The sequence below is a fragment of the Pseudophryne corroboree genome, chromosome 7 (genome assembly GCF_028390025.1).
Source record: "Pseudophryne corroboree isolate aPseCor3 chromosome 7, aPseCor3.hap2, whole genome shotgun sequence".
Lineage (NCBI taxonomy): Eukaryota > Metazoa > Chordata > Amphibia > Anura > Myobatrachidae > Pseudophryne > Pseudophryne corroboree.
This window is the reverse complement of record NC_086450.1, coordinates 514375040-514398666: the sequence shown is the minus strand read 5'-3', so window position 1 is coordinate 514398666 and position 23627 is coordinate 514375040. Positions and strand designations below refer to the sequence as shown.

General features: G+C 50.4%; 1 protein-coding gene across 1 annotated transcript in view; it reads left to right on the top strand.

The window, feature by feature from the left end:
- The window catches only part of TBC1D10B (TBC1 domain family member 10B), a 95127-nt gene that overhangs the window by 23194 nt on the left and 48306 nt on the right, over window positions 1–23627 (top strand). Inside the window, exon 4 of the mRNA XM_063935483.1 lies at window positions 10998–11104. Within this exon, the coding sequence (XP_063791553.1) occupies window positions 10998–11104 (107 nt within the window). The remainder of the gene's footprint in view (window positions 1–10997; window positions 11105–23627) is intronic.

Genomic DNA, 23627 nt, shown 5'->3' with positions numbered 1-23627 from the left:
ACAGTGCTCATTATACACCCACAGTGCCCACATCACCCTCCATACCCACACAGTGTCCATTATACACCCACAGTGCCCACATCACCCTCCATACCCACACAGTGCTCATTATACACCCACAGTGCCCACATCACCCTCTATACCCACACAGTGTCCATTATACACCCACAGTGCCCACATCACCCTCCATACCCACACAGTGTCCATTATACACCCACAGTGCCCACATCACCCTCCATACCCACACAGTGCTCATTATACACCCACAGTGCCCACATCACCCTCTATACCCACACAGTGCTCATTATACACCCACAGTGCCCACATCACCCTCCATACCCACACAATGCTCATTATACACCCACAGTGCCCGCATCACCCTCCATACCCACACAGTGTCCATTATACACCCACAGTGCCCACATCACCCTCCATACCCACACAGTGCTCATTATACACCCACAGTGCCCACATCACCCTCCATACCCACACAGCGCTCATTATACACCCACAGTGCCCACATCACCCTCCATACCCACACAGTGCTCATTATACACCCACAGTGCCCACATCACCCTCTATACCCACACAGTGCTCATTATACACCCACAGTGCCCACATCACCCTCTATACCCACACAGTGCTCATTATACACCCACAGTGCCCACATCACCCTCCATACCCACACAGTGCTCTTTATACACCCACAGTGCCCACATCACCCTCATACCCACACAGTGTCCATTATACACCCACAGTGCCCACATCACCCTCCATACCCACACAGTGCTCATTATACACCCACAGTGCCCACATCACCCTCATACCCACACAGTGCTCATTATACACCCACAGTGCCCACATCACCCTCCATACCCACACAGTGCTCATTATACACCCACAGTGCCCACATCACCCTCATACCCACACAGTGCTCATTATACACCCACAGTGCCCACATCACCCTCCATACCCACACAGTGCTCATTATACACCCACAGTGCCCACATCACCCTCATACCCACACAGTGCTCATTATACACCCACAGTGCCCACATCACCCTCCATACCCACACAGTGTCCACTGTACACCCACAGTGCCCACATCACCCTCCATACCCACACAGTGCTCATTATACACCCACAGTGCCCACATCACCCTCCATACCCACACAGTGTCCATTATACACCCACAGTGCCCACATCACCCTCCATACCCACACAGTGTCCATTATACACCCACAGTGCCCACATCACCCTCATACCCACACAGTGTCCATTATACACCCACAGTGCCCACATCACCCTCCATACCCACACAGTGCCCATTATACACCCACAGTGCCCACATCACCCTCCATACCCACACAGCGCTCATTATACACCCACAGTGCCCACATCACCCTCCATACCCACACAGTGTCCATTATACACCCACAGTGCCCACATCACCCTCCATACCCACACAGTGCCCACATCACCCTCCATACCCACACAGTGCTCATTATACACCCACAGTGCCCACATCACCCTCCATACCCACACAGTGCTCATTATACACCCACAGTGCCCACATCACCCTCCATACCCACACAGTGCTCATTATACACCCACAGTGCCCACATCACCCTCCATACCCACACAGTGCTCATTATACACCCACAGTGCCCACATCACCCTCCATACCCACACAGTGCTCATTATACACCCACAGTGCCCACATCACCCTCTATACCCACACAGTGCTCATTATACACCCACAGTGCCCACATCACCCTCCATACCCACACAGTGCCCATTATACACACACAGTGCCCACATCACCCTCCATACCCACACAGTGCTCATTATACACCCACAGTGCCCACATCACCCTCCATACCCACACAGTGCTCATTATACACCCACAGTGCCCACATCACCCTCCATACCCACACAGTGCTCATTATACACCCACAGTGCCCACATCACCCTCCATACCCACACAGTGCTCATTATACACCCACAGTGCCCACATCACCCTCCATACCCACACAGTGCTCATTATACACCCACAGTGCCCACATCACCCTCCATACCCACACAGTGCTCATTATACACCCACAGTGCCCACATCACCCTCCATACCCACACAGTGCTCATTATACACCCACAGTGCCCACATCACCCTCCATACCCACACAGTGCTCATTATACACCCACAGTGCCCACATCACCCTCCATACCCATACAGTGTCCATTATACACCCACAGTGCCCACATCACCCTCCATACCCACACAGTGCCCATTATACACCCACAGTGCCCACATCACCCTCCATACCCACACAGTGCTCATTATACACCCACAGTGCCCACATCACCCTCCATACCCACACAGTGTCCATTATACACCCACAGTGCCCACAACACCCTCTATACCCACACAGTGTCCATTATACACCCACAGTGCCCACATCACCCTCCATACCCACACAGTGCTCATTATACACCCACAGTGCCCACATCACCCTCCATACCCACACAGTGCTCATTATACACCCACAGTGCCCACATCACCCTCCATACCCACACAGTGTCCATTATACACCCACAGTGCCCACATCACCCTCCATACCCACACAGTGCTCATTATACACCCACAGTGCCCACATCACCCTCCATACCCATACAGTGTCCATTATACACCCACAGTGCCCACATCACCCTCCATACCCACACAGTGCCCATTATTCACCCACAGTGCCCACATCACCCTCCATACCCACACAGTGCTCATTATACACCCACAGTGCCCACATCACCCTCCATACCCACACAGTGCTCATTATACACACACAGTGCCCACATCACCCTCCATACCCACACAGTGTCCATTATACACCCACAGTGCCCACATCACCCTCATACCCACACAGTGCTCATTATACACCCACAGTGCCCACATCACCCTCCATACCCACACAGTGCTCATTATACACCCACAGTGCCCACATCACCCTCCATACCCACACAGTGCTCATTATACACCCACAGTGCCCACATCACCCTCATACCCACACAGTGCTCATTATACACCCACAGTGCCCACATCACCCTCCATACCCACACAGTGCTCATTATACACCCACAGTGCCCACATCACCCTCCATACCCACACAGTGCCCATTATACACCCACAGTGCCCACATCACCCTCTATACCCACACAGTGCTCTTTATACACCCACAGTGCCCACATCACCCTCCATACCCACACAGCGCCCATTATACACCCACAGTGCCCACATCACCCTCCATACCCACACAGTGCTCATTATACACCCACAGTGCCCACATCACCCTCCATACCCACACAGTGCTCATTATACACCCACAGTGCCCACATCACCCTCCATACCCACACAGTGCCCATTATACACCCACAGTGCCCACATCACCCTCATACCCACACAGTGCTCATTATACACCCACAGTGCCCACATCACCCTCCATACCCACACAGTGCTCATTATACACCCACAGTGCCCACATCACCCTCCATACCCACACAGTGCTCATTATACACCCACAGTGCCCACATCACCCTCCATACCCACACAGTGTCCATTATACACCCACAGTGCCCACATCACCCTCCGTACCCACACAGTGCTCATTATACACCCACAGTGCCCACATCACCCTCCATACCCACACAGTGCCCATTATACACCCACAGTGCCCACATCACCCTCTATACCCACACAGTGTCCATTATACACCCACAGTGCCCACATCACCCTCTATACCCACACAGTGCTCATTATACACCCACAGTGCCCACAACACCCTCTATACCCACACAGTGTCCATTATACACCCACAGTGCCCACATCACCCTCCATACCCACACAGTGCTCATTATACACCCACAGTGCCCACATCACCCTCCATACCCACACAGTGCCCATTATACACCCACAGTGCCCACATCACCCTCATACCCACACAGTGTCCATTATACACCCACAGTGCCCACATCACCCTCATACCCACACAGTGCTCATTATACACCCACAGTGCCCACATCACCCTCATACCCACACAGTGCTCATTATACACCCACAGTGCCCACATCACCCTCATACCCACACAGTGTCCATTATACACCCACAGTGCCCACATCACCCTCATACCCACACAGTGCTCATTATACACCCACAGTGCCCACATCACCCTCCATACCCACACAGTGTCCATTATACACCCACAGTGCCCACATCACCCTCCATACCCACACAGTGCTCATTATACACCCACAGTGCCCAGAACACCCTCATACCCACACAGTGTCCATTATTCACCCACAGTGCCCACATCACCCTCCATACCCACACAGTGCCCATTATACACCCACAGTGCCCACATCACCCTCCATACCCACACAGTGCTCATTATACACCCACAGTGCCCAGAACACCCTCATACCCACACAGTGCTCATTATACACCCACAGTGCCCACATCACCCTCCATACCCACACAGTGCTCATTATACACCCACAGTGCCCACATCACCCTCCATACCCACACAGTGTCCATTATACACCCACAGTGCCCACATCACCCTCCATACCCACACAGTGCTCATTATACACCCACAGTGCCCACATCACCCTCCATACCCACACAGTGCTCATTATACACCCACAGTGCCCACATCACCCTCCATACCCACACAGTGTCCATTATACACCCACAGTGCCCACATCACCCTCCATACCCACACAGTGCTCATTATACACACACAGTGCCCACATCACCCTCCATACCCACACAGTGCTCATTATACACACACAGTGCCCACATCACCCTCCATACCCACACAGTGCTCATTATACACCCACAGTGCCCACATCACCCTCCATACCCACACAGTGCCCATTATTCACCCACAGTGCCCACATCACCCTCCATACCCACACAATGCTCATTATACACCCACAGTGCCCACAACACCCTCTATACCCACACAGTGTCCATTATACACCCACAGTGCCCACATCACCCTCCATACCCACACAGTGCTCATTATACACCCACAGTGCCCACATCACCCTCTATACCCACACAGTGCTCATTATACACCCACAGTGCCCACATCACCCTCCATACCCACACAGTGCTCATTATACACCCACAGTGCCCACATCACCCTCCATACCCACACAGTGCCCATTATACACCCACAGTGCCCACATCACCCTCCATACCCACACAGTGCCCATTATACACCCACAGTGCCCACATCACCCTCCATACCCACACAGTGTCCATTATACACCCACAGTGCCCACATCACCCTCCGTACCCACACAGTGCTCATTATACACCCACAGTGCCCACATCACCCTCCGTACCCACACAGTGCCCATTATTCACCCACAGTGCCCACATCACCCTCCATACCCACACAGTGCTCATTATACACCCACAGTGCCCACATCACCCTCCATACCCACACAGTGTCCATTATACACCCACAGTGCCCACATCACCCTCTATACCCACACAGTGCTCATTATACACCCACAGTGCCCACATCACCCTCTATACCCACACAGTGCTCATTATACACCCACAGTGCCCACATCACCCTCCATACCCACACAGTGCTCATTATACACCCACAGTGCCCACATCACCCTCTATACCCACACAGTGCCCATTATACACCCACAGTGCCCACATCACCCTCCATACCCACACAGTGCTCATTATACACCCACAGTGCCCACATCACCCTCCATACCCACACAGTGCCCATTATACACCCACAGTGCCCACATCACCCTCTATACCCACACAGTGCTCATTATACACCCACAGTGCCCATAACACCCTCCATACCCACACAGTGCTCATTATACACCCACAGTGCCCACATCACCCTCCATACCCACACAGTGTCCATTATACACCCACAGTGCCCACATCACCCTCATACCCACAGTGCCCATTATACACCCACAGTGCCCACATCACCCTCCATACCCACACAGTGCTCATTATACACCCACAGTGCCCACATCACCCTCCATACCCACACAGTGCTCATTATACACCCACAGTGCCCACATCACCCTCCATACCCACACAGTGCTCATTATACACACACAGTGCCCACATCACCCTCCATACCCACACAGTGCTCATTATACACCCACAGTGCCCACATCACCCTCTATACCCACACAGTGCTCATTATACACCCACAGTGCCCACATCACCCTCCATACCCACACAGTGCTCATTATACACCCACAGTGCCCACATCACCCTCCATACCCACACAGTGCCCATTATACACCCACAGTGCCCACATCACCCTCCATACCCACACAGTGCCCATTATACACCCACAGTGCCCACATCACCCTCCATACCCATACAGTGTCCATTATACACCCACAGTGCCCACATCACCCTCTATACCCACACAGTGCTCATTATACACCCACAGTGCCCACATCACCCTCCATACCCACACAGTGCTCATTATTCACCCACAGTGCCCACATCACCCTCCGTACCCACACAGTGCTCATTATACACCCACAGTGCCCACATCACCCTCTATACCCACACAGTGCCCATTATTCACCCACAGTGCCCACATCACCCTCCATACCCACACAGTGTCCATTATACACCCACAGTGCCCACATCACCCTCCATACCCACACAGTGCTCATTATACACCCACAGTGCCCACATCACCCTCCGTACCCACACAGTGCTCATTATACACCCACAGTGCCCACATCACCCTCTATACCCACACAGTGCCCATTATTCACCCACAGTGCCCACATCACCCTCCATACCCACACAGTGCTCATTATACACCCACAGTGCCCACAACACCCTCATACCCACACAGTGCTCATTATACACCCACAGTGCCCACATCACCCTCCATACCCACACAGCGCTCATTATACACCCACAGTGCCCACATCACCCTCTATACCCACACAGTGTCCATTATACACCCACAGTGCCCACATCACCCTCTATACCCACACAGTGTCCATTATACACCCACAGTGCCCACATCACCCTCCATACCCACACAGTGCCCATTATACACCCACAGTGCCCACATCACCCTCCATACCCACACAGTGCTCATTATACACCCACAGTGCCCACATCACCCTCTATACCCACACAGTGCTCATTATACACCCACAGTGCCCACATCACCCTCCATACCCACACAGTGCCCATTATACACCCACAGTGCCCACATCACCCTCCATACCCACACAGTGCCCATTATACACCCACAGTGCCCACATCACCCTCCATACCCACACAGTGCCCATTATACACCCACAGTGCCCACATCACCCTCCATACCCACACAGTGCCCATTATACACCCACAGTGCCCACATCACCCTCTATACCCACACAGTGTCCATTATACACCCACAGTGCCCACATCACCCTCCATACCCACACAGTGCCCATTATTCACCCACAGTGCCCACATCACCCTCCATACCCACACAGTGCCCATTATACACCCACAGTGCCCACAACACCCTCTATACCCACACAGTGTCCATTATACACCCACAGTGCCCACATCACCCTCCATACCCACACAGTGCTCATTATACACCCACAGTGCCCACATCACCCTCATACCCACACAGTGCTCATTATACACCCACAGTGCCCACATCACCCTCCATACCCACACAGTGCTCATTATACACCCACAGTGCCCACATCACCCTCCATACCCACACAGTGCTCATTATACACCCACAGTGCCCACATCACCCTCATACCCACACAGTGCTCATTATACACCCACAGTGCCCACATCACCCTCCATACCCACACAGTGCTCATTATACACCCACAGTGCCCACATCACCCTCCATACCCACACAGTGCTCATTATACACCCACAGTGCCCACATCACCCTCCATACCCACACAGTGCTCATTATACACCCACAGTGCCCACATCACCCTCCATACCCACACAGTGCTCATTATACACCCACAGTGCCCACATCACCCTCCATACCCACACAGCGCTCATTATACACCCACAGTGCCCACATCACCCTCCATACCCACACAGTGCTCATTATACACCCACAGTGCCCACATCACCCTCCATACCCACACAGTGTCCATTATACACCCACAGTGCCCACATCACCCTCCATACCCACACAGTGCTCATTATACACCCACAGTGCCCACATCACCCTCTATACCCACACAGTGCTCATTATACACCCACAGTGCCCACATCACCCTCCATACCCACACAGTGCTCATTATACACCCACAGTGCCCACATCACCCTCCATACCCACACAGTGTCCATTATTCACCCACAGTGCCCACATCACCCTCCATACCCACACAGTGTCCATTATACACCCACAGTGCCCACAACACCCTCTATACCCACACAGTGTCCATTATACACCCACAGTGCCCACATCACCCTCCATACCCACACAGTGCTCATTATACACCCACAGTGCCCACAACACCCTCTATACCCACACAGTGCTCATTATACACCCACAGTGCCCACATCACCCTCCATACCCACACAGTGCTCATTATACACCCACAGTGCCCACATCACCCTCCATACCCACACAGTGCTCATTATACACCCACAGTGCCCACATCACCCTCCATACCCACACAGTGCCCATTATACACCCACAGTGCCCACATCACCCTCTATACCCACACAGTGCTCATTATACACCCACAGTGCCCACATCACCCTCTATACCCACACAGTGCTCATTATACACCCACAGTGCCCACATCACCCTCCATACCCACACAGTGCTCATTATACACCCACAGTGCCCACATCACCCTCCATACCCACACAGTGCCCATTATACACCCACAGTGCCCACATCACCCTCTATACCCACACAGTGCTCATTATACACCCACAGTGCCCACATCACCCTCCATACCCACACAGTGCTCATTATACACCCACAGTGCCCACAACACCCTCCATACCCACACAGTGCTCATTATACACCCACAGTGCCCACATCACCCTCCATACCCACACAGTGTCCATTATACACCCACAGTGCCCACAACACCCTCCATACCCACACAGTGTCCATTATACACCCACAGTGCCCACAACACCCTCTATACCCACACAGTGCTCATTATACACCCACAGTGCCCACATCACCCTCCATACCCACACAGTGCTCATTATACACCCACAGTGCCCACATCACCCTCCATACCCACACAGTGCCCATTATACACCCACAGTGCCCACATCACCCTCCATACCCACACAGTGTCCATTATACACCCACAGTGCCCACAACACCCTCTATACCCACACAGTGCCCATTATACACCCACAGTGCCCACATCACCCTCCATACCCACACAGTGCCCATTATACACCCACAGTGCCCACATCACCCTCCATACCCACACAGTGCCCATTATACACCCACAGTGCCCACATCACCCTCCTGGTGTGTAGATCTGAATAAGCCGATACATTATAAAGAAACACAAGTGTTGCAGCTCTGTCAGTGCCCGGCGGATCCTCCGTTCTGACTGCACCAATGTGGAGATTTCTCTTTGGCAAACATAAGAGCGTCTAACGTTTCTTCTGCAGTTCCACAACTACCACAGTAACGTGGGGAAGAGTGCCGGTGCCAATACCTGGTTATAGCCGGCCAGAAATGTCTTCAGATTTATCAATCCTTGGAGAGTGATAGATTGCAGTCTGATAACGCATCATCCAATCAGCTGCTCGCTGCCATGTTACAGGCTGTGTGAGAAATGACCGGAGCTGTGACGTGGGACACGAGGCGGCGGGGGCTTTTATCTGTGGACTGGCGCTAGGCGCCATATATGAAGTGTACTAACGGCACCAGGCGTGGACTGTTTAAAAATGTTTAATGATGTGTTTTAACATGTCGTATGTAGTGCTCTGTGCACAGCTGTAGGATTGCATGTTTAATTGTATTTATATTTAAGATGTGCTCACCTGTATTTTAGAAGGGAAACATGCCCGGCGCCGTTTGTACATTTCAAATATGGCGCCTAACGCCAGTGCACAGTTAAAAGTGTCCCCAAGCGCCCATTGATCTCTGAAATGGCGTTGGGCACGGAGGGTTAACCCCTTCAGTGCCGCGCTGCCATTACAGATGTGGCCGACGGGGTCTCCGGCCACAGGAGCTGTTTGGTTGGTGCTTTATCCCCTGTACTCTCCAAGGTTTGATAACTGGGCCTTAATTACTTCAAAGTGTCCTCTAATTCTTTCCGCACATGTACAGCATTGGAAAAAACACCCTTTGATGTAAATCGGCACACCCCGCTGATACTATAGGGCGTTGTGGGAACCACTGGACTATGTGGTCTAGTCTGTACCAGCATCTAAGCAGATCCTTCTTTCAGCGCCCCCTCTGGATGCTGCGCCATGGGCGGAGTCGTGTGTCGCACAGCCCTTGTTACCGTCCTGAGCACTTGATCTTCTAGCTTGGAACATCCATGTACAGAACCCAGAAGTAGGAAGGTAGAGATGACAACTCACCGTGGAGACCAGGCCTGGCCAATCTGTGGTTCTCCAACTATTGTGAAACTACACATCCCAGCATTCCCTGTCAGAGTTTTAGCATCCCCTAATAGGAAACCTGTGGCAGGGCATGCTGGGATTTGTAGTTTCACCACAGCTGGAGAGCCACAGGTTGGCCAGGCCTGTTGGAAGCGGTTGCTAGAGGTCATCGGATGGAAAACATCCCTCACATGGTGGAGGGGTGGATGTGAAATGTAATACATTGTTATTGAGTGTGCCGTTCTTTGCACTTCTTTGTGTTGTTTGTGAGGGAGACGTCACGGACAATGTATATAAGGCGTTCCACACTCTGCAGCCTGGGGTATAACATACCGTATGTCCCTGTTCTCAGGAGATGGAGAGGCAGCCGGGAGATCCCAAGTGGCTGGACGTGATCGAGAAAGATCTACACAGACAGTTTCCTTTCCATGAGATGTTTGCAGCACGCGGGGGACACGGGTGAGATATGGAGGAACTCCATGTGTGTGTGTATATATACAGGGGACACGGGTGAGATATGGAGGAATTCCATGTGTGTGTATACAGGGGACACGTGAGATATGGAGGAATTCCGTGTATGTGTGTGTGTCTGTGTATACAGGGGACACGGGTGAGATATGGAGGAATTCCGTGTGTGTGTGTATACAGGGGACACGTGAGATATGGAGGAATTCCACGAGTGTGTGTGTGTACAGGGGATATGGGAGAGTTATGGATGAATTCTGTGTGTGTGTGTGTGTGTGTATATACAGGGGACACGGGTGAGATATGGAGGAATTCCATGTGTGTGTATAGAGTGTAATCCAGCATACAGGGGACACGGGTGAGATATGGAGGAATTCCATGTGTGTGTGTGTGTGTATATATATACAGGGGACACGGGTGAGATATGGAGGAATTCCATGTGTGTGTGTGTATATATATACAGGGGACACGGGTGAGATATGGAGGAATTCCGTGTGTGTGTGTATACAGGGGACACGGGAGAGATATGGAGGAATTCCGTGTGTGTATATAGAGTGTAATCCAGCACACGGGACACGGGAGAGATATGGAGGAATTCCGTGTGTGTGTATAGAGTGTAATCCACCATACAGGGGACAGGGTGAGATATGGAGGAATTCCGTGTGTGTGTTTACAGGGGACACGGGTGAGATATGGAGGAATTCCGTGTGTGTGTGTATACAGGGTACACGGGTGAGATATGGAGGAATTCCGTGTGTGTGTGTGTATATACAGGGGACACGGGTGAGATATGGAGGAATTCCTTGTGTGTATATACAGGGGACACGGGAGAGATATGGAGGAATTCCGTGTGTGTGTATACAGGGGACACGGGAGAGATATGGAGGAATTCCGTGTGTGTGTGTATAAAGGGGACACGTGAGATATGGAGGAATTCCATGTGTGTGTATACAGGGGACACGTGAGATATGGAGGAATTCGGTGTGTGTGTATACAGAGGACACGGGTGACATATGGGGAAATTCTTTGTGTGTGTGTATACAGGGGACACGGGAGAGATATGGAGGAATTCCGTGTGTGTGTATACAGGGGACATGGGTGAGATATGGAGGAATTCCGTGTGTGTATGTGTGTGTGTGTGTGTGTGTGTGTGTGTGTGTATACAGGGGACACGGGTGAGATATGGAGGAATTCCACGAGTGTGTGTGTGTACAGGGGATATGGGAGAGTTATGGATGAATTCCGTGTGTGTGTGTGTATATACAGGGGACACGGGTGAGATATGGAGGAATTCCATGTGTGTGTATAGAGTGTAATCCAGCATACAGGGGACACGGGTGAGATATGGAGGAATTCCATGTGTGTGTGTGTGTGTGTGTATATATATACAGGGGACACGGGTGAGATATGGAGGAATTCCATGTGTGTGTGTGTGTGTGTATATATATACAGGGGACACGGGTGAGATATGGAGGAATTCCGTGTGTGTGTGTGTGTGTGTGTGTGTGTGTGTATACAGGGGACACGGGAGAGATATGGAGGAATTCCGTGTGTGTATATAGAGTGTAATCCAGCACACGGGACACGGGAGAGATATGGAGGAATTCCGTGTGTGTGTATAGAGTGTAATCCACCATACAGGGGACAGGGTGAGAGATGGAGGAATTCCGTGTGTGCATACAGGGGGAACACGGGTGAGATATGGAGGAATTCCGTGTGTGTGTGTATACAGGGTACACGGGTGAGATATGGAGGAATTCCGTGTGTGTGTGTGTATATACAGGGGACACGGGTGAGATATGGAGGAATTCCTTGTGTGTATATACAGGGGACACGGGTGAGATATGGAGGAATTCCGTGTGTGTGTATACAGGGGACACGGGTGAGATATGGAGGAATTCCGTGTGTTTGTATAGAGTGTAATCCAGCATACAGGGGACACGGGTGAGATATGGAGGAATTCCGTGTGTGTGTGTGTGTGTGTGTGTGTGTGTGTGTGTGTGTGTGTGTGTATATACAGAGGACACGGGAGAGATATGGAGGAATTCCGTGTGTGTATATAGAGTGTAATCCAGCACACGGGACACGGGTGAGAGATGGAGGAATTCCGTGTGTGTGTTTACAGGGGACACGGGTGAGATATGGAGGAATTCCATGTGTGCATACAGGGAGAACACGGGTGAGATATGGAGGAATTCCGTGTGTGTGTGTATACAGGGTACACGGGTGAGATATGGAGGAATTCCGTGTGTGTATATACAGGGGACACGGGTGAGATATGGAGGAATTCCGTGTGTGTGTATACAGGGGACACGGGTGAGATATGGAGGAATTCCGTGTGTGTGTATACAGGGGACACGGGTGAGATATGGAGGAATTCCGTGTGTTTGTATAGAGTGTAATCCAGCATACAGGGGACACGGGTGAGATATGGAGGAATTCCGTGTGTGTATATATATATACAGGGCACACGGGTGAGATATGGAGGAATTCAGTGTGTGTATATACAGGGGACACGGGTGAGATATGGAGGAATTCCGTGTGTGTGTATACAGGGGACACGGGTGGGTGAGATATGGAGGAATTCCGTGTGTGTGTATACAGGGGACACGGGTGAGATATGGAGGAATTCAGTGTGTGTATACAGGGGACACGGGTGAGATATGGAGGAATTCAGTGTGTGTATACAGGGGACACAGGTGAGATATGGAGGAATTCCGTGTGTGTATATACAGGGGACACGGGTGAGATATGGAGGAATTCCGTGTGTGTATATACAGGGGACACGGGTGAGATATGGAGGAATTCCGTGTGTTTGTATAGAGTGTAATCCAGCATACAGGGGACACGGGTGAGATATGGAGGAATTCCGTGTGTGTATATATATACAGGGCACACGGGTGAGATATGGAGGAATTCAGTGTGTGTATATACAGGGGACACGGGTGAGATATGGAGGAATTCCGTGTGTGTGTATACAGGGGACACGGGTGGGTGAGATATGGAGGAATTCCGTGTGTGTGTATACAGGGGACACGGGTGAGATATGGAGGAATTCAGTGTGTGTATACAGGGGACACAGGTGAGATATGGAGGAATTCCGTGTGTGTATAGTGTGTAATCCAGCACACGGGATACGAGTGAGCTAAGGAGAGTTATGGTAGACTTACCTTTGTTAATTATCTTTCTTTGAAGTTCATAGGGTCCACAAGGAACATCGGGATTGTAGGTGGTGAATGAGAGTCAGGCACCAAACAGTTAAAGCTTTCAGCGTATCCCAGAATGCTTGGCTCCTCTCCCCTATAACCCCGCCTCCATGCTCAGGGATTCAGTTTTGTTAACCAGCTCAAAGCAGGAAGAGGAAAAGAGAGAAGAATTATGTTAGGCACATAAGAACACATTCTCAGAGGCCATTGCCGCAAAAAAACCACAGAGGCCAGGTGCGTCAGGGTGGGCGACCTGTGGACCCTATGAATGAAGAAAGGTAAGTCTACCATAACACTCCTTTTCTTCATCAGGGTTCATAGATTCCACAGGGAACATCGGGGATGTCCTAAAGCAGTACTTCAAGGGAGGGGACGTGCCCGAGTGGATAAGAGAATCCGGCGTCCGAATTAAGCATCCTGGGAGGCGAAAGCATCAAAGGCATAAAACCTAAGAAACGTGTGGACCGAAGACCACGTAGCCGCCTTGCACAATTGTTCGGTGGAAGCACCGCGGCATGCCGCCCATGAGAGTCCTACAGACAGAGTAGAATGGGCAGAAATGGAAGCTGGTACGGGAAGGTCAGCTTGTGCAGTCACCATTCTAATCCATCTGGCCAGCGTCTGCTTATTAGCAGGCCAACCACGCGTGTGAAAACCAAAAAGAATGAAGAGGGCATCGCACCGTCTGATGGAGCTAGTACGGTCTACGTATATACATAGAGCATGAACCACATCCAAAGAACGTTCTTTAGCAGATAAGTCTGGCGAGACAAATGCTGGAACCACCATCTCCTGGCTAAGGTGGAAAGAAGAAACCACTTTAGGGAGGTAACCAGTCCTAGTTCGAAGAACTGCCCTGTCTTGATGAAAAATCAGGAAGGAGGGATGACAGGAGAGGGCTCCTAAGTCCAACACCTATCTGGCGGAAGCAACGGCCGGTAAAAATAGCACTTTACCCATCAGCCATCTTAGATCGGCTGACTCCAAAGGTTCAAAGGGAGGCGCTTGAAGAGCAGTCAACACTACAGACCGATACCATGGAGCCACTGGAGGGACATAAGGAGGTTGTATCTGGATGACACCTTGAAGAAAGGTACGTACATCAGCAAGTAAGGCAATCTTGCGTTGGAACCAAACGGACAATGCAGAAACATGTACTTTGAGAGAGGCAGGACGTAAGCCTAAATCCAAACCATGTTGTAGAAATACAAGTATTCTTGACGTTCGAAAGACAGTTGCATCAGAACGCTTGGCTGCGCACCTCGTAAAGTAAGTGTGCCGTACTGTATAATAGATTTGTGCCGAGACAGGTTTACGGGCCTGAAGCATAGTTTGAATCCCAGCCTTCGAAAATCCGTTTGTATTTAAGATTAATGATTCAAGAGCCACAGCGTCAAAGACAGATGGGTCAAGTCCGGATGGAGATATGGGCACTGGGATAGAAGATACCGTTGCTGAGGAAGTTGAAGAGGTTGCACCACTGAGAGGCCCTGGAGATCGGAGAGCCAATGCCGTCTGGGCCATACTGGGGCCACCAGAATGAGGTTTCCTTCTTCTTGTTTGAACTTCCCGAGGTAGATGGGATACCGGAAGGAAGATGTAGGATAGACGGAAGGTCTATCGGATGGACAGGGCGTCTCTGAATGCTGCCTGAGGATCCCTGGTTCGGAATCCAAATACTGGAACGCCGTGGTTGTGGCGTGAGATCCATGTCTGGTAGGCCCCATCTGTACACCAGAAGTTGGAAGACGTCTGAGTGAAGAGCTCATTCTCCTGCGTGAACATCCTTATGACTGAGGAAGTTCGTTTCCCACTTGAGTTCGCCTGGAATGAATACCACTGACATGGCCGGTAGATGACATTCGGCCCATTGGAGAATTTTGGACACTTCCTGCATCGCCATCTTGCTGCGAGTGTTGATATATGCCACTGTTGTGGTGTTATCTAACTGAACCGGGACTGGTCTGTCTTGTAGGAGTGTGTGGGCTAGAGTCACCGCCCTGTACACCGCCTTCAACTCCAACACATTGATTGCCAATTGAGACTCCGATAGGATCCAACGAAGCCACGAAGGCTGGCATCTGTTGTGAGCAGGACTCAGTGGGGGACCCAGAAGGGGCGTCCCATGTTCTGTTGCTGGTCTTGGAGCCACCAAGTCAGTGACAGCTGAACCTACAGAGTCAGTTATCATTTGGGATCTGATGCGATGAGGTTAGCTATTCCATATGGAAAGAATCAGTCTTTGCTGAGGACGAGAATGAAACTGAGCAAATTCGACCATGTTGAATGTTGACACCATTAGCCCGAGGATTTGCTTTGCTGAATGCACCAACACTCGAGGACGGTGAAGGAGGTGCCAAACTTTGGTCTGCAGTTTCAAAATCTTGTACGGGGATAGGTAAAGTTGGTGACTGTGAAAGTCCAGAAGCGCTCCCAGATGAAACATCCATTGTGACTGAATAAGAGAGGACTTTTTCCAATTTATTAGCCATCCGTGACGTTACATGAAGGCTACTGTCAGTTGGAGATAACTGAGGAGAACATCGTGTGAGTTCACCAGGATCAGCAGATTGTCCAGGTACGGGAGAATACGAATACCTTGGCGAATGAGGTGTGCTGCCATGACTTTGGTAAAGATTCTTGGTGCTGTAGCTAGGCCAAACGGCAGTGCCTGGAAATGATAATGTTGGTTGCAGATAGCAAACGGCAAGAATTACTGGTGGGAAATAGCAATAGGAATATGCAGATATGCATCCTGTATATCCAGGGAAACCATGAAGTCCCCAGGTTCCATGGCTAGAACTACGGATCTTCCTTAGTATTAGAAGCCTCAGCATGATAGCACCTCTTGAAATCTTTAGTATTAGGGTGTGCAGTCCAGGCCCCCCTTTTTTCCTTTAGAACTATGGATCGCAAGATTTCCATGCAAAACTTGGAAACTTTTACAAACTTGTTTGAAGATTGGAGGTTGACAATAGGCCGGTGTGACCCGTTTGGTTTTGGGACTAGGAACAGGGTCAAATAGTAGCCTCCGCCCCGATGAGACTGAGGAACCGGCACTACCACTCCTGAGTGCAGAAGAGAACTGACCACGTTTTGGAGTATTTGAGCCTTTATCGGATCTGAAGGTAGGTCCGTGTTGAAATACTGGTGAGGAAGGCGTCCCTTGAAAGAGACTGCTTACCCGCGAGAGACAACTTCTTGCACCCAAGCATCTGAAGTGGTCGCGGTCCAAAGTTGGGGGGGAGAAAACCAGAAGCTCTTATATCCTTAGCCTCGCTTCTGCTGCCTCCCTGAGTGTCACGTTATGACATTGGACAGGAAGGTGAGGGTGCTCCGGGAAAGGCAGGGTTGAGGGACATAAAGATGTCAAGTGAGGAATCTGCTTTTCTGCAGCAATTGCCCTCACAACCCTGTTGGCTATACCATTGCAGGGAAAGAGAGGGGAAAACCACACAATGAGAGTCCCTCAGAATGAGAACAGTGAACAAGCCTTACAGGGCGAAACGCGCGTCCAACTTACCTGGGCGTCAGTGATCCTTGTGCACAGGATCAGCCCCGAGCACTTACCACTAATGTGCATTTTTTTTAATCTGATATCTACCTCACCATTATTTTGTACTCTCCTCCCCCCACACTGAGAAATTCTGATAAAAATTGCAACACACGGACAAAGTACCTTGGTGGCACTGAAGTGGTCACGGACACCTGTGGATCATACATTTGATTATCCAGGACAACCAGATTGACATTGTGTATACAAATGAGTATTCTCGCCTGTAAATTGTGAACACAATACCTTATTGAATTGATGTAACTTCTACACAGACTGTTGAATAAACACAGCCTGGACAATATATGATGGAAGGATATTTTACATTTACAGTTCTATTCATCTCACACAAGACCAACAAGGGAACACACCAAGATTATCCAATATATAACATGCCTGATGCATAAAGCAACATACTGTGTCAGTTGTAATGATTGTTAAGAAACACAATCTGTCGTCACTGTACTTTTCCATAACTTTGTTGTATCTCTCCTGTATACTAAGTATAATGACTTGCGTTGAGCCAAGAAATGGCATGTTTATTATTTTAATGTGAAATTTAATAAAGAATACATTATAACCATAAGAGTGCCCCAACAAAGAGAGTTTACTTCTTCTCCTGTGTAAAAGACTGTGGATTGGGAGGATGAGGTACTCGTCCTAGAGGAACCAGCATCATGTTTATACCCTGCCAGAGCCTTTTGTCTGGTCAGAGTGTGTGTGAGCTGTTGCACTTGAGTAGACAGGGTATCCGCCCAAGGCGGACTAACTATTGGCACTTTATTAGGTGGTAGTGCCCTAGGGGGCCGATAGGGGGCGTCAGACATTCCACCAGAGTACCTAACAGTGTAGAGAAGGCCGCCCAGGGAGGCTCCTGTGTGGGGGCAGGAGGTGTGGGCTGACAAGGAGGTGTATAACACTGTAGAGAAGGCCGCCCAGGGAGGCTCCGGTGTGGGGATAGGAGACATGGACTGACTAGGAGGTGTATAACATTGTAAAAAAGGCCGCCCAGGTAGGCTCCCGTGTGGGGATAGGAGACATGGACTGACTAGGAGGTGTATAACATTGTAAAAAAGGCCGCCCAGGGAGGCTCCCATGTGGGGACAGGAGGTGTGGGCTGACTAGGAGGTGTATAACAGTGTAGAGAAGGCCGCCCAGGGAGGCTCCTGTGTGGGGACAGGAGGTATGGACTGACTGGGAGGTGTATAACACTGTAGAGAAGGCCGCTCAGGGAGGCTCCTGTGTGAGGGCAGGGGGTGTGGACTGACTAGGAGGTGTATAACAGTGTAGAGTAGGCCGCCCAGGGAGGCTCATGCGTGGGGGCAGGAGGTGTGGCCTGACTAGGAGGTGTATAACACTGTAGAGAAGGCCGCCCAGGGAGGCTCCTGTGTGGGGATAGGAGACATGGACTGACTAGGAGGTGTATAACATTGTAAAAAAGGCCGCCCAGGGAGGCTCCCGTGTGGGGATAGGAGACATGGACTGACTAGGAGGTGTATAACATTGTAAAAAAGGCCGCCCAGGGAGGCTCCCGTGTGGGGACAGGTGGTGTGGGCTGACTAGGAGGTGTATAACAGTGTAGAGAAGGCCGCCCTGGGAGGCTCCCGTGTGGGGGCAGGAGGTGTGGACTGACTGGGAGGTGTATAACAGTGTAGAGAAGGCCGCCCAGGGAGGCTCCTGTGTGGGGATAGGAGGTATTGGCTGACCAGGAGGTGTATAACAGTGTAGAGAAGGCCGCCCAGGGAGGCTCCTGTGTGGGGATAGGAGGTGTGGACTGACCAGGAGGTGTATAACAGTGAAGAGAAGGCCGCCCAGGGAGGCTCCTGTGTGGGGATAGGAGGTGTGGACTGACTAGGAGGTGTATAACAGTGTAGAGAAGGCCGCCCAGGGAGGCTCCTGTGTGGGGATAGGAGGTATGGACTGACTAGGAGGTGTATAACAGTGTAGAGAAGGCCGCCCAGGGAGGCTCCTGTGTGGGGATAGGAGGTATGGACTGACTAGGTGGTGTATAACAGTGTAGAGAAGGCCGCCCAGGGAGGCTCCTGTGTGGGGATAGGAGGTATGGACTGACCAGGAGGTGTATAACAGTGTAGAGAAGGCCGCCCAGGGAGGCTCCTGTGTGGGGCAGGAGGTATTGGCTGACCAGGAGGTGTATAACAGTGTAGAGAAGGCCGCCCAGGGAGGCTCCTGTGTGGGGATAGGAGGTGTGGACTGACCAGGAGGTGTATAACAGTGTAGAGAAGGCCATCCTGTATAACATCCTCCACAGATAACCCCGCAGAGCAAACTCTACATGAGAGTAACACAGGGGACTCTGCCTGTTTGTTTCCCTTATGCCAGTAAAACAATGTGGGCGCACTCTGAATATAGTGATATATAAGTACAGAGCGTGGTATGTGACTGATCACAGCTGTATACTGTATATGCTGTGTGAAATAGCCCTAGAAGCACCTGTGCCCGGGGTACAGAAATAATTACTACTGCAGTGAGCACCTGAATCATCTTGTTTTGCAGCAGGTAGGATGTAAGGGAGTGTGAAAACCTGGCATGCTGCAGACGTTTTTACAGGGAGACTGAGCCCAGCGTTCCCGGAGACCTGCTGCTGCCTGTGCTGTAAGATGGCTGCCTGGGTCTCTGAGGGCAGGAGGGAGTGTGAGGCAGCTCAAGGGCGGGAAGTCTGCTGTAGACTGTCGCCCAGAGTCGGGGGAGGAGCTACAGGTCAAGCACCGCCTTCCCTGCGCTTGTCTTCCACACCAGGTACTTTGCCGGCCTTATTAAATAGGTGTATGGAAATTGGACCGAGCGCTTGTATGTGCAAATGTGTAGTGTTCAGAAACAAGTAAGAATTTGTATGATGTAAAATATGTATATTAAAAATAAATTAAATTAAATTGAAAATAAAAATTAAATATAAATAAAATAAAAAATAAAATAAAAATTAAAAAATAAAAATAAAAATTGAAAATAAAATTAATAATAAGGGAAGGGAATGGGAAAGGGGAAAGGGGAGAAGTGCAATGTTTACAGCTCCTTTTTGAAAGAATTGTGGAGCTTGTGGACACTTTTATGGAAGGGTACAGTCTGTTCTTTTGTACTGGAATCTTTCCCTGACTTACCCTATGCAGATGCGGCTGGAGGCTTTTGGTGTCTCTAACAGCATTCAAGTGCTGTAACTCACGATCTCCTCCTCTTAGCCGCACTGTTAGCCGCTGCTCCGTTCGTCAGACCGGAAGTTGCGATGTTTACTTCCGGTATTCGGACGCTGGCGGCGGCTGGCTTCGTGTCCTTGGTGTCCTCGGTGTTAGCTTGGTTCTTCTTATACTCCAACGCGTTTTCGAATCGTAGCAGGATTCTTTTTCAAGGAGATGGTACAAATGTTTATAAAATGTCCATTTTTATATCAAAAACTTTATTGCTAAAACAGGATGTGCACGTGACCGGAAGTGTGTTCTTTCGGCGGCATCCTCATGGTAAAAACTTCAATAGAGGAAGGAATGTAGATTCTTCCTCTAGATCAATTAAAAATGTGTATCATTGCACATCAGGATAGGGAAAGGGTATGGGAGGTATATAAAAAAGAAAAAATGAAAAAAATATATAATAAAAATAATAATAATAATAATAAAAAATAATAAAATAAAATAAAATGAAATTAATTAGGTGATAAAAAATAAATAATGAATATAAAGATAGAATTGGTTTTTTTGAATTTTTTTGAAAGTCTTTTTGATCATATGCAATTATAGAAAGACATTTAGTTCTATGTCAATATTCAGACCGTATGGTTCTAGACTCTTCATTTTGTAAATCCATTCGGTCTCTTTTTTCTTCAATATTTTTACAATGTCTTCTCCTCTCCAATGGGCTTCAATCTTTTGGATTCCGATGAATTTTAGCCCGGTGGGGTCTTGATTGTGTTTAGTTAGGAAATGTGCTGAGACACTGTGTGTTTTAAGGCCTCTCTTTATGTTGTACACATGTTCTGCTATCCTTGTTTTTAATTTACGTTTTGTTTGTCCTATGTATTGTTTTCCACATATACATTCCAGCATGTAGATAGCTCCCTCTGTCTGACAGGTTACATGATTGCACACTGTGAATTCTTCTTTTGTTATATTAGACTTGAAAGTAGTTATTGGTTTAGTTGACGTCTTCTGGTTTCTGCAGCCAATGCAGGTCGTGCACTGATGGAATCCTTTTGTTTTTGTTTGGTTTTTTGGTTCTTGTGGGATCAGTAGGAAGCTGTGAATCAATTGTTGTTTATTAAATAGGTGCTTTAACGCATCGACCTGTGCCCTATATTACCCTGGTCTAGTGAAGTCCCTGTACTGTAACAGCGTCCACGTCAGCACCGCGGTCTGTCTCCCCAGACGCACGGCGGAACGCAACTTACATGCGGGTCCTGGAGAAGGGGGACCCTCTTACCTGCTCCCTGAGGTGCTGGGCACGCAGCCCCGGGGTCCCCACAGCCAGCGGTGCTAGTCACCCTGTGTGTCCCCTGCTGCAAGTTCCCGTCTGAGGCTGAGACAAAGCGGGAGTTTCGGCGCCGACCAGGGGTGATGAAGCTGCAGCGCTGATATCCCAGTGGAAAAATGAGAGCGCTTTGGGCCTGCCTCCGCAGCCCCCTGTCACGGTGCACCTGCTTCCTACAGGCGCCAACTAAAAGCAATGCCTGAGCATGGAGGCGGGGCTATAGGGGAGAGGAGCCGTGCATTCTGGGATACATTAAAACTGTTTGATGCCTGACTCTCATCCACCACCTACAACCCCTGATGGGCCGAAGACCACGTAGCGTCTTACACAGTTGTCCCGTGGACGGATGGGGAGTATTGGGGTACACTGGGTTATATGTGGGTGTAGGATGTAGCTCAGCGTGGTCGGGGGATGGAGAGTATTGGGGTACACTGGGCTGTATGGGTGTAGGATGTAGCTCAGCGTGGCCGGGGGGTATTGGGGTACACTGGGCTATATGTGGGTGCAGGATGTAGCTCAGCGTGGTTGGGGGATGGGGAGTATTGGGGTACACTGGGCTATATGCGGGTGCAGGATGTAGCTCAGCGTGGTCGGGCGGGTATTGGGGTACACTGGGTTATATGTGGGTGTAGGATGTAGCTCAGCGTGGTCGGGGGGGTATTGGGGTACACTGGGCTATATGTGGGTGTAGGATGTAGCTCAGTGTGGTTGGGGGATGGGGAGTATTGGGGTACACTGGGTTATATGTGGGTGTAGGATGTAGCTCAGCGTGGTTGGGGGATGGGGAGTATTGGGGTACACTGGGCTATATGCAGGTGCAGGATGTAGCTCAGCATGGTTGGGGGATGAGGGGTATTGGGGTACACTGGGTTATATGTGGGTGTAGGATGTAGCTCAGCGTGGTTGGGGGATGGGGGGTATTGGGGTACACTGGGTTATATGTGGGTGTAGGATGTAGCTCAGCGTGGTTGGGGGATGGGGAGTATTGGGGTACACTGGGTTATATGCGGGTGTAGGCTGTAGCTCAGCGTGGCTGGGGGGTATTGGTGTACACTGGGCTATATGCGGGTGTAGGATGTAGCTCAGCTTGGTCGGGGGATGGGAAGTATTGGGGTACACTGGGTTACATGTGGGTGTAGGATGTAGCTCAGCGTGGTTGGGGGATGGGGAGTATTTGGGTACACTGGGTTATATGTGGGTGTAGGATGTAGCTCAGCGTGGTTGGGGGATAGGGAGTATTGGGGTACACTGGGCTATATGCAGGTGCAGGATGTAGCTCAGCATG